Genomic DNA, 12,039 nt, shown 5'->3' with positions numbered 1-12,039 from the left:
CCCTACACAGCGTCCCCTTCCCTGGGCTCCGCCAGCAGCCCGGCCTCTGGCGCACACGACCCCTCCCCCCGCCCAGGTGTGGTCCCCGGGCCTGGCCAGAGCCGGATTGGCTGCAACAGAGGTGGTGGTTCCTGCCCCACGGCCCCCTGGGGAGCCCCCTTCCGGCCCCGGGGGGTAGGGGAGGATGCTGGGAAAGGGATGTGGTGCCCTGCCATCTTGCCCCTGGGTGGGGGTCCGCCCCCCCCACCCCAGCTCCAGGCCTGGAGAGCCCAGCAGCCTCTCTGGGCTGAGACTGTGATGATTCAGTGCCTCTTGCTCTTTGCTGGCAGGTGGGGGTGGGGTGGGGTGGGTCCAGGTCCTCAGTTTCCCCACAGACACTTCCCCGAGATACTGGCAGGAAAGGCTTCACTGGGGAGGAGCGGAGATGTTCTTATTGAACGTTTATTAGAGGGCCGCACTGGCAAAGAGAAAGAGTGTCCGGGTTTATGAGTGGGTCGGGCCGGCCAAGGGAAGACCATCCTCTTTCCGCGGTGAGTTGAATACATCCAGCACCTCACCCGGGGCTGAGCTGGGTCACAGGCGGCGGGGCTGGCATCTCCGTCCATGTCAGCGAGGTCACAGTCCAGACAGGGCCTGGCCACGGAACCGAGTGCCAGGAGCCAAGAGAACCGCTCGGCCGTGGCCCAGCCACAGACTCCGAGCCGGCCACGGTGCCAGCAGTTGCTGTCCCGATCGCCCAAGGCTCATAAGATGACAAGCCAGAGCCACCAACACAGACATCTGGCAGGTCTGGGGTTCCCAAGACCAGGCAGAGCCACCCTGGTGCACCTGCTTCAGCCCAGCCCAGCCCAGCCCAGCCGCCGCCGCCTTCAGGGGCCAACAGGAAGGCTTGGAGGTGACCAGAGCCGGGACAGGGTCTCAAGGCAGCTGGGTCCTGTCCTACAAAGCAGGTTGGCTGAGCTCTGAGGGAACCCTGTGGCTTTGTGAGTGTGCCCCCCCGCCCAGGAGGAGGCTCAAGCTTCACACGTGTCTGGTCCTGGCAGCTAAGGGCCTGGGTTCAGCGTGCCTCTTGCAAATGCTCCCCAAATCAGAACACACACCTCGTCTTTTGCAAGTCACAGAACACGAAACAGACGGAGTCAGTAAATGACAAAAGCCAGGGAGGCAGTTTCTTGACATCCAGGCCGCCTAGGAGGCAGAGGCCAGTAAAACCCACCTACTCTGTGGCTGGCTGGTGCCTCCAGGGAGGAGTGTGTGTGCTCACACACGTAAACACACACACACACACTCACTCACTGGTGGTCTATGGGCCCAGACATTCAAAACTGGAAATCCCTATAACACAAGATGCTGCACAACAGTTCACCCCTCATGCGGCCATGGCCACTGCGTCCGTCCTTGGGCCAGCTGACGGCAGAGGTGTCCCATGCGTCTGTGAAGCCTGTTCTGCAACCGGAAACCTGCGTGCTGGCCCCGAGCTGCATGTTCCCACATCTGCCCGTCCCTGTGGTGCGAGCGCACAAGCGAGCAAAGCCCCGATCCTCTTTCTGCCCTGCCGGGGCCGCACGAGGGACCTGTGCGGCTCTACCCCTAAAGCATCCACAGTATTAAGAAAAATGCCTTTGCCAATTCCAAGATCACATAAAAATATTCTTTCCATAAAAAGATGATTTGTGGCCAGCTAGGGACATGGCGTCACTCCAGGCCTCTAAGCTGCACTACTGGTTCGGTGCGATTTTAAAAGCTGCTGTATCGTAGAAAAATAATTGTGTGGTTCTGTAAAACGCACATTGTTCAGCTTCCCAGTTTAGATCTGAATAGCGAAACCAATCAGTGTCTTTCTCCCCTGAATGACGTTAGTCGCTGTGTCTACATGATTTCGGAACAAACATCCTGAACAGCTCACTCCAGTATTTGAGAAACTTCATACAAAGCGTTAGTACAATCAGTTTGGTGCCGAAAGGCAAAGTCACCTAAGCACGCGACAACACGGCATCATCTGTGACAGAATCGTCTGGAAAAGCAAGGGACGCGCATCTTAAAAACCACCGAGGTGAAACTTAACAAACAACGTAACAGCACCGCACACACACCCTGCCGCGGCCCGGGGCTCAGCGGATCACGGTCACGTGGGGAGCAGCGAGGCCCAGGTCCGTCTTGGAGGGGTACACCACCCTCAGGTGCCCTTCCTCATCCACCACCCGGACCTGCTCCACCACCAGGGAGGCGTTCCCAGCCTTGTCTGCACTTGCGTTCGCGCTGGGCTCCGGAAGCTGTCCAGAAAGTGCGTCGGCTTCAGTATCTGAAACGGATCCGTCCTCTTTATTTTCTAAAGTATATTTGTTGATTTCTGCCATTTTCTGCAAAAGAAAAACATCTTTTTAGAGGTGATCAGGAAAGATACGCAGCAAAGGCAGCCATGCGAGGGGTGGCAGGAAGATGGGGGGGGGGGGGACGACACGTCATCTGTGCCTCGCGGCCAGAGCGCCGACGGGGCGAGATGATGAGGCTGGCTCACCAGCACCAGGGCGTCCATGATCTCTTTACATATCTGTAGACTCGTGGCGCTTGTTACTTCCAAAAACAAATCTGAGGTGGTTTTCTTAATCTTAAAAGGAAATGAGAAGGATTTCAGAAAAGAATAAAGTTGTCGAAAGTAAGACGTCAGCAACTGTTCCAAAAAAAAGCCTCTAAGACGTGTCTGTCCCCTTCCCGAAGACAGGCATGAGCCAGAACGCCGTGCACACGGGGGCCCTTGGTGCGGCACTGAGTGTGACGGGGACGCCCAGCTCTGTGCAAGCGGCCCGGGCTCTCAGGCCTGCGCGTCCGTCCCATGGGACATCACGTCACTGGACGACTGACGCTTGTGCTAAGTCTGCACGTGAAACCGCCCCGGACGCGCACGTGCAGACGGCGCCCTACCTTCGTCTTCTCGCTGTTGGTTATGGGCGGGAAGGAGATCACATCGCCATCGGCATCCACGAGGCAGGGGTAACTTTCTTTACCGTCCAGTAAGTGCAGGTACCTGTGAGGGAGGAAACACAGAGTGGAGACGACACTACGAGAAAACGTGCCTAGAGGCCCGGACAAATCGGTTCTTTACGCAGAGTCGGTGCAACACCAGCGAATGTGTCCTCAGCTCTGGACGAAGGACATTCTATAGCCTGTGCTCACACGGGAACGGTGGCCGGCAGGCTGGGTGCCCTCTTGGTTCTGTGGCCACGGGTCGCCCTTCACCAACCTGTGCCCCGCGTCACATGAACAGAACGTACGGGGTGACCGCAGTGCCCTCCTGTGTCCCTGTGCATCCGGCGTGGACCCCGCTGTCCCTCCAGGCCACAGAGCCTGCACCTGAGAAAGACTGTTCTCCCCAAAGTGGCATCTGAGCCCCGGGGCCCTTGAGAGGAGAGGCCTAGCAGCGCTGCTCTCACCCCAGGCAAGAGTCCCTAATAGCCTGCGGAACGAGGTCTGGGAGGTTTTCTCAACATCGGGGAGGAGAAGAGGAGAAGGATGCATGCCAGTCGGCCTGGGAGCGAGCGGGGGTGGGGACAGCTCCCCGAGGGGACGCCCGCTGACCTGTGCAGGCCCGAGACATTCTGCCTCTTCTTCTGCTTCCTGTGCTCCTCGGCCTCCAGCTGTAGCTGCCGCACCAGGTCCTTGGCCTTGACTTCTCTGCGCCCCAAGGGGACGATCTGTGGGGCGGACACTGCTCCGTGAGCTCCGGGGGGGCCTCCTGTGCTCACTGGGCCATTGGTATCAACGTCCCCTCTTGGCTCTCCCTTGGGGAGCCCTGTGACCACGGGGCCCCTCTCCGGCATGCATGAGCACCCCTCGGGGACCTCACCACCACTTGTCCCCTCAAGGCGGAGCGCAGCCTCCAGCCCACCCGCAAACGACGGCGTCTCCCAGGCCTGCGGCCCCTGGACGACCCGAGGGAGGGGGCAGACCTGGACCAGCCAGGCCCACGAAGCTCAGCTCCACACGAGGGGTTTTGCGGTTTGCTATAAACCACAAGTTTTGCTTAAAAGTGACCACACGAAGGAAACCACTTTCCGGCTGCTACCTTCCCTGAGGAGTTCACTTTTACAACGGGCCTGACGAACCCGCCAGGAGCAGCCTGAGATTCTATCTCAGAACTGGCGTCACCAGAGCGCACCTGTCAGGGGGGCACGCGGACAGGGCCGCTGCAGCGGCAGGCAGGGAGGGGCGCAGGGCGTCACCTTGAGGTCCTGCGGCGGGCGGGTGTCGTACAGCAGGGGCCCGCGGACGGCTCTGAGGTCGTGGGTGGCGATGGTGGCGGCCGTTCTCTTCTCACAGAGCTCCTCGTGGAGCTTGGTCTGCAACACACGGCCCGAGGCACCCAGAGCTCAGCGCCCTGCCCCCGATGCCCTGCCCCCCTGGCCTCCCCAGCCAAAAATGTATTTTGTGGAAACTTCCCCGGATGATTATCTTATCTGTTTACTGGCAGAATTTCTTGTTTCTCTAACTCTGGAACAGAGTATTTGAGACTTCAAAGAACCCTCCTTGAACTAGAATTTATGACTGAATAAACAGAAGTAGGACTTAAAAAGAAAACTACCCCCAGCATGGTTTCCTTCCAAAACACCGATCTCTGCGTTTTAAACTCCCGGCTGGGAGTGCCCTTTGCTTCCTCCCTGAACATGAGCTTCCAGAAAGCTGCCTCTGTCCCCACGGGCCACACTGGGGGAGGGGGGGGTCTGCAAACTTCAAAGATGGGGTTTTTACTTTAAAAGCTAGCAGACTGCATACAAAAACAAATCAGGAAGTTCGGCTAGCTAAAACCCGAACAAAAACTAAACAGCTCACACGACAACAGGCTGGCCAGTGCTGACGATCTCCGTACTGTCTTCTACGAAACCAACTGTGCAATTCATTACAGAAACCCCAAATCCCATCCCCCAAGACGTCAGAAACTCGGGAAACGCTCATCTCCCACCACAACAAAGCCTTCAGAAACGAGACAGGCCTGGAAGGGTCTCTGTGGACGAGCTGACAGGCAGGCAGCCTCCTGGGGCCGAGGCCCAGGTCCGACCTGCCCTGGGGCGCACCCGGCGGGTGTCATCCTCACCCGTGCCCAGAGCCAGGTCCTGCCATGCACAGCGTGACACCGGGCCACCTCGCCCCCCCCCCCCCCCCCACCGCGGGCCGCGCACACCCACCTGGGAGGTGAGGAGCCGTCTGAGCGCGTTCCCTGTCTGCAGGTCTAGGCCCCTCACGATGGCCCCCACGATGAACGGCCGGACGTCCTTGACCGTGGGGCTGACCCGCACCGTCAGCGGGGCGGGGCTCTCGGACACGTGCAGCACCCAGAGCAGCGTCCGGCCGGCGTCGCCCACCTCCTCGTCCTCTGCCTCGCCGCTCTCCCTCCTCCGCCGCTCACGCCGCCTCCTGCGGGCCTCGTCCTTCTCCGGGCCGTGCGCCTTGCCCCCGCCCCGCCCGCCGCCCCGGCCCCCGGCGCGCAGGTACTCCAGGATGGACCTGGTCTGGCAGCCGCGGACCATCTTCTCCAGCCGCCGGTCCGTCAGCTTGTTCCCCCGGAAGTTGACCTCCTTGAGCTTGGGGCAGTCGGCCAGCTCCGCCGGGACCTCGCTGAGCTGGTTGTTGGAGAGGTCCAGCGTCTGCGAGGGACACAGAGGACCCGGTCACACGCAGCCCACCCAGCCACGGGGCCGTGCCGCCTCCTCCAGCACCCCCGCCCCCCCCGCGGTCTGTGCCCAGACTGACGCCCGCTACCGCCACCAAGCAGCCCTGAGGGGGACGGGGGGCTGGGGGGGGGGGACGGTGGTTGCCAACGGTCCCCACAGAATGCCTGTCCTCCTCTTCCTGCTCCCCTGCAAGTTCCCTGTGACAACTGTCCCAATGGACAAGGTTAGAGGAGGAGCACAGGACACAGAGAACGTGCGGTCATGAACACTGCGTGCTTCAGAAACACGCTCCCCACAAAATGGTGCTGAGATTTTAAAAATTAGACGAACTAAACAGACAGAACACGGCATCACCCTTCATGCAGGAACACGGTGCACGGTGCTCCAACTCTGCGTGCACAAAACGGCAGAGCGGCTCCGACCCTGGCCTGCTCTCGGCCTGCGTCTGGACCCAGGGAGGGGTGTCGCAGCCTCAAGAGGCGCACGGAAGCCGCACAAGAACCCACCGCCGCTCCTGCTGCCTGGGCTCTGACAAAACCATGTGTGGGAATCAGCAGCACAGAGACGTGTTACCAACGGGCCGCCCTGAGGGGTCAGGCGGGGCAGGAGGAACACTAAGGAGCGAGGTCAGACCCCAGGACACCGAGGCAACATCTTCCGGTCGTGGGGTCTCGGCTTCCCCTTCTGCAGCCGGGTAGAGGACAGGCCCCCAGGAAGAGGCCAGCCGCTGTCCCCTCTGCTCTCCTCCCAGGCAGCGCGGGGCACCGTGCACAGAGCCCCTTTCTTGTTCTCCTCCTGGGCCAGTGGGAAGCTCTGGCCTGGCCTTGCTCGGCACGGCTAAGAGCAGACAGGAGGCATAGGGCCTCGGAAGAAACCCTCCTATCTGGTCAGCTGGAGTGAGCGCGGGGGAGGGCGGCTTGGGGAGAGCTCTGGGGCACAGGGGGCCTGTCTGGACTGCACCCAGGGTCAAAGCCACACTGGCAGGCAGCCATCTGCACGCAAACCTACGGCAAGAGCTCACACTTGGTGGGCGAGACCGCTGACCAGTCCCGGCTCTGGCTGGGATGCTAACGGGCCCGGATAAAGAGGGTGACAGACTTCATCACGAACTGGAAAAGGGGCAGGGGCTCTGATGATCCAGAAGATGCCTCCACTTTGGCTGGTACAGAGGGCTTCGGACAGAACTTCACAGACTCAGTTACCAACAGAGCTGTCCTGGCTCAGGCCATCAAACTGCCGAGAAGCCGGGGAGCCAGAGTGGAGGAGGGGGTCAGAGCTGGGGGAAGGGACGGTGTCACAGAGGAGCCTCTAAAGGCTATGCTGGGGCCTCAGCAGGGCGGCAGGCTCCCATCTTGCACTCAGGATGGGGACGAGGAAAGGAGGCATGGCTCTTAGTCACCTTGGGGGACCAAGGGGCCTGAGAGGCTGTGGGCAATGCAATTTCGTACAATTGTGCCCATTTCGTGCCTCATTGGGCCCTTCTCCCCGGCTTAAGTGGGAATGGGAGTGGGGGATGAATGGACTGTATCACGGCCTGTCCCAGTCTCTGCCACACGGAGGCTTGTGAGTGGCAGCGAGGGGCTGACATTCTGAGGTCAGCCCCCCTCCCCCCCCCCCCACGCCAGCTTTGGAGTCGGCCGCACTGTCCAGGGGGCTTTGGCCGGCTCAAGGACTGCACTGGGACGGCCCTCACTGCTGCACGGAACCAGCCAGCCGGGTAGACGGAGCGCGCAGGTAGCAGAGGAAGAGCCGGCAAGGAGGGGAGACTGGGGGACGGGGCCTCACTGCCCGGCCACTTCAGCCGCAGCCTCTGCAGGCCGGGGAGGTCTCCGCAGAGGACAAAGGTGTGGGGTTACCGGGGGGCCAGGGGAGCTCTGCCTTCAGAGGCAACAATGACCGAATAATGGACATTTCAGGCCCTGTGCCGCGACCCTGTGGGAGTATAAACAGGGAGGGGAGGAAGCAGCAGATCAGGGAAGTTGTGCCAGGCTCTAGAGGTGGGGGCCTTGTAGAGATGCGGACACCTGCACGTAAGAGGACAAGCCGCCCCCACACCAAGCCTGCGCTCCGTTGGCGCTGGGCACCACAGCAGCAGACTCCATGAGGTCTCACGCCTAGAAAAGCAACACTAATGGAAGACAGGACCTTCAGGAGACACCGAGGTGACAGGTAACGCCTGTACGCAGCTGAAATCACGCAGGACCGGGGAGCAGAGCTCTTGCTTTCTGACGGAGGAAGCGGAGTCTGGACTGTAAGTGCCAATCCCCAAAAGGTACAAAATGCACAGAGGCTGAAGGGAGTGGCGTCCAGGAACCTGCCTCTGCCTGGAGCCGACCCACGAGGACACCCACTTACTCCCTTCCTGCCGGTAACACAAGCATCTCCGACCTGGGTGAGGCCGCTGACTGCCTTCTGGGAACATCCCTTCTGCTGGGATGTGCTGCTGGGGTGGGGGTGGGGTCCTAGATCCCCGGCTGGGCGAATGGGCGAACCGAAAACAACATGTCAGCCAAGGGGACCCGGACGTGACCTGGGCACCCAGTGAGCCTGTCACCTCTGCCCTGCTGAAAAGACAGAGATGGACGAAGGGCTCCTTGGGGCTGGACAGGGGTTTCACATGCAAAGTTTGGTTTCTCTGGGAAACCTGACCACAGTGGGAGTCCCATCTGTGAGCCACGTGGACGGTCCCAGTGAACACGGGCCCTGAAATGGGGAGGCCTGGCCGGTGTGGCCTTCCAGCCAGCTTCCAGCTGCCAGGCCCATTCCTCTGTCAGCCCTGAAGGCCAGCGCCCCGGCCTGGGTCAGTCGCCTACGACAAAGGCAAGGGTGACGCAATGGGCCATCATCCCTGGTGCACCACAGGTGACAGAACCCCAGAACAAGGACACATGCCACCAGGAGAAACCACTCCAGATTCTCTTAGGTCTCCCATGGAGAGCCAAGCTGGATGGCCAGACAGCAGGACGGCGACAGGGCGGGCTGGGTCCGGGCAGTTAAGCAGGTGGTGAGGTTATGGCACAGTGGATACGCAGTGGTCTCTCGGGCTCCCTCGTCCCAGGTGGTGGGAGTGGGGAAGAGGGTCTGGGGCCCCTATCCGGGGCAGCTTCCTGGGGGAGGGTGCACGAGGCACGCATCTCCCTGCCTCAGGGGAAGTGAGGGGACAAGTGGGGGCCCGTGGGATGCTATTCTGGTGGCCCCCGTGGAACCGAGCCTCTGGGCATTTACATCCTGTGTGGCGTCTCCCCACGAATCTGGACTGGGCTCGCTCACTTAACCAGTGGGTGCAGTGGGAGCCAGGGTGCTGGTTCCAAGCCCCTTCTTCAAGGAGCCCTGTGGTCGGAGAACTGGGCCACCCTGCCGCGCGGGGAGAGGTGCCGAGATGACATGGGGCCAGAGGAGCCCAGCCCCGAGCACACGTGATCTATGGCAAGCCCGGGATGGAAAACGGGCAGCACGTGACATGACTGGTGTTGTTTTCCGCCACAAGGTTTTGGCACGGTCCTCAGTCACGGTGACCGCAGCACCACCGCCCCTGTTCACGGCACTGTGGCCGTCCCCAGTCTCTCACAGGTGCAGGAACCGTCAGCAATGCCAGGACACGCTGAGGGGACCCCCACCTCCGCCTGTGAGCTCAGTTCTCCACCCAGGCCGCCTCCCCGCAGCACCCACAAGGACGAGAACACGTTTGTACTCAGGACCCCAGCGCGCACACAGGGCAACGCGGCCTCGCACGGATCCGGTACCGCTCCTCACGGAGGCATCGTTTCAGAGAGGCCCCCGAAGGACAGCTGAGTCCAAGAGGGACTCCAAGCGGCTCTGGCATGACCCTCCCCAAGACACAGGCGTCTTCCTGGGGAGGAGAGCCGATGGGGGCCTAGCAGCGGCCAGAGTGGAGGAGGCCAGGGGGCTCAGCAGAGGAGACGCACCCCGACCTGAATGCAGGTGTCTGCACACGATAAAGGCCACACGCGTCACCAGTGGGCACCACGGACGCGGTACAGAACGTCTGAAACGAAGCAGTCGTACACACTGGCAAGCGATTCCGGTGAAGTACAACACCCGATCCTGCCCTCGAGGGACCGCGCTCAGCTACACACCTGGCCCGTCAACCTTCTGGAAAACCAAGAGACCGAACAGACCCGAGCGAGCAGCGTTGTACATCACCCGTCACACCTCTGCCATAAAGGGACGCCTTATAGCCGGGGGTGACCAACAGGTCCCAGGAGCACCCCCCACAGCCTCTTCTGGAAATGCCAGCAAGCACTCTGCTGAGAGGCCTCGTCCGTTTCTCTTAACTACACACACGTGCACACATATTCATGCACACTTGCAGACACATCTTTACACAGACATACACGTTTGTTAAATCAGGTGGCAACACCTTAAGAGTAACTTCGGCTGGAAATAGATCAGTTGCTAAACTGTATACACATTTTACTGCTTAAAAAAAGTCTGCATGGGGTGGCTGGCGGGGGGCAGGGCAGGGGGGGCTCAGCCAGTTAAATGCCTGACTCTTGATCTCAGCTCAGGTCACGACCTCACCGTTTGGGAATTTGAGCCCGGAGACCTGCTTGGGATTCTTTCTCTCTCTGTGCCCCTCTCCTGTGTGTGCATGCTCTCTCAAATAAACATTAAAAAAAAAAAAAAAAAAAGGTCTGCATGAAAAGGATGAAAACTAGGAGCAAAAAGAAACAAAGACCTGCTTTTTTCAGGACAAAAGGAAAAGGGAACACGGGGAAAGAGGGCTGCCCAGGAGCCTCCAGACTGGAGTTAGGGCAGGGCTCTGCAACGTCCATCCTCCCCTCTCCTGCACACCTGTCTCAGCCAGCATTACGCTGGGGCCTGCAGACCTAACGGGAGTACGTTAGCAGCCTCTGGACAACGGAGTCTAGAGAAAAGCCCAAATGATTTGTTGTGGACTCGGCAACCCCTTCCGGCCTTCGGTAAACCAGGAATAACAACTCTTACTTTAGAAGGCGGTCGTCGGGGTGAAGGGAACAGCATACAGGAAATCACACCGTGTGGCATCATGCGAAATCCCGGTAAATCACATCTCCGGGCCTTGCCTGGGTACCCCCCCGCCCAGAGTCACTGAATCATTTCACAAATGCGTGAAGACACAGAAATTTAGGCGTGGGGCCCTGCTGTTGAGCCAACCACGTGAGGATGGGGAGCCCAGTCACGGGAGGGAGGGCGGCTGGGACTGCGGCGTCCCCGGGACGGCTCGCCCGGGAGCAGCTCCCTCCCCACCGCTCCTCCAGGGCCCCGGCTCGCAGTCCCCGCTGACCTTGAGCGAGGCCAGGTGGGCGATGTCGGGGCTGAGCTCTCGGAGGCAGTTGTCGGCGGCCGCCAGTTCGCTGAGCAGGGGCAGCGCGCCGGGGCGGAAGAGCGCGGCGGGGAAGGAGTCCAGGCGGTTGCCGGTGAGGTTGAGGGTCTGCAGGCGAGGGGCGCAGCGCGCCAGGTCGGCGGGCAGCTCGCGCAGCCGGTTGCCGCTGAGGTTGAGGCTCTGCAGCTGCGGGAGGCCCGGCGGCTCGGCAGGGCCCAGGCCCTGGCCCGGCGGCAGCGCCTCCAGCGCGTTGCCGGACAGGTCGAGCACGCGCAGCGCGGGCAGCGGGCCGAGCTCGGGGCTCAGGCCGGGCCCCAGCGCGTTGCGCCGCAGCACGAGGCTGTGCAGCTGCGGGAGGCCCTGCGCCAGGCCCGGGCCCGGCTCGCGCAGGCTCCCGCAGCCGCTCACCTCCAGGTAGTGCAGCAGCGGCAGCGTGAAGAGCCTCGGCGGCAGCCGCCCGCCCGCCGCGCGCACCCGCTGCTCCAGCCCGGGCCCCGTCAGCAGCAGCTCGCGGCGCCGCTCGCGCTCCGCCAGCTCCAGCTCGGGCCAGGCCTCGGGGACGGGGGCCGCCGCCGCCGCCATGGCGCCGCCGCTTCCGCTGCAGCTCCCGGGGCACTTCCGGGGCACGGCGCGTCACTTCCGGCTCGGGCCGGGAGGAGAGAACGTGCGGGGCGGGACTGGTCGCGCGGGGGGCGGGGCGAAGCGAGGAGGGGCGGGGCGGGCGCCTACAGGGGAAGAGTGGCAGAGAGGTGCCTCCTGGCGGCCGAGGGCCTTTGCCAGCGCTCCGGAGGCCGCACCTCGAAGAGTCACCGTAGCGGAGCGGCGCGTCCTGGGGAGGCGACCCGCCTCCCGGGTTCAGCCCCTCGCCTCGCGCTGCCCCGGGTCCGGTTCCTCGCCCTGATCGCCCTTGACCGCCCCTCGGGTCCAGCCCCGCGCCCCAATCGCCCCGTGGGTCCCGCCCCGCGCTCCGCGCGACCCCGTCCCCGGTCCGGCCCCACGCCCCGCTCGTCTCCCCGGGTCTGGCGCCGCGCCCTGATCGCCCCGACA

The 12,039-nt window shown here is 62.1% G+C and overlaps 1 protein-coding gene across 1 annotated transcript; it reads right to left on the bottom strand.

The window, feature by feature from the left end:
* Window positions 1-425: 425 nt before the first annotated feature.
* On the bottom strand, window positions 426-11,574 carry LRRC47 (leucine rich repeat containing 47). The gene is made up of 7 exons (XM_047082405.1): window positions 10,954-11,574; window positions 5,181-5,639; window positions 4,221-4,337; window positions 3,577-3,692; window positions 2,923-3,025; window positions 2,519-2,608; window positions 426-2,360 (listed from the first exon to the last, which is right to left on the bottom strand). The coding sequence occupies exons 1-7, from the start codon at window positions 11,572-11,574 to the stop codon at window positions 2,112-2,114; spliced, it is 1,755 nt and encodes a 584-aa protein (XP_046938361.1). The 3' UTR covers window positions 426-2,111.
* Between the last annotated feature and the right edge of the window lie 465 nt (window positions 11,575-12,039).

This window comes from Lynx rufus, unplaced genomic scaffold, assembly GCF_022079265.1.
Source record: "Lynx rufus isolate CCGP_SWC_20201006 ecotype Redwood Valley unplaced genomic scaffold, mLynRuf1.p SCAF_2, whole genome shotgun sequence".
In the NCBI taxonomy this organism is placed as follows: Eukaryota; Metazoa; Chordata; class Mammalia; order Carnivora; family Felidae; genus Lynx; species Lynx rufus.
The sequence above is the reverse complement of the archived record's forward strand: the minus strand, read 5'-3'. Positions and strand labels throughout refer to the sequence as shown.

Excerpts from the sequence above, each read along its gene's own strand:
- LRRC47 (XM_047082405.1), bottom strand. The coding sequence starts at position 11,574 with ATGGCGGCGGCGGCGGCCCCCGTCCCCGAGGCCTGGCCCGAGCTGGAG. Across the intron at positions 5,640-10,953 it reads CCCACCTGGCCTCGCTCAAG|ACGCTGGACCTCTCCAACAA; the intron begins GTCAGCGGGGAC and ends TGTCCCTCGCAG. Across the intron at positions 2,361-2,518 it reads TCATGGACGCCCTGGTGCTG|AAAATGGCAGAAATCAACAA; the intron begins GTGAGCCAGCCT and ends TTTCTTTTGCAG.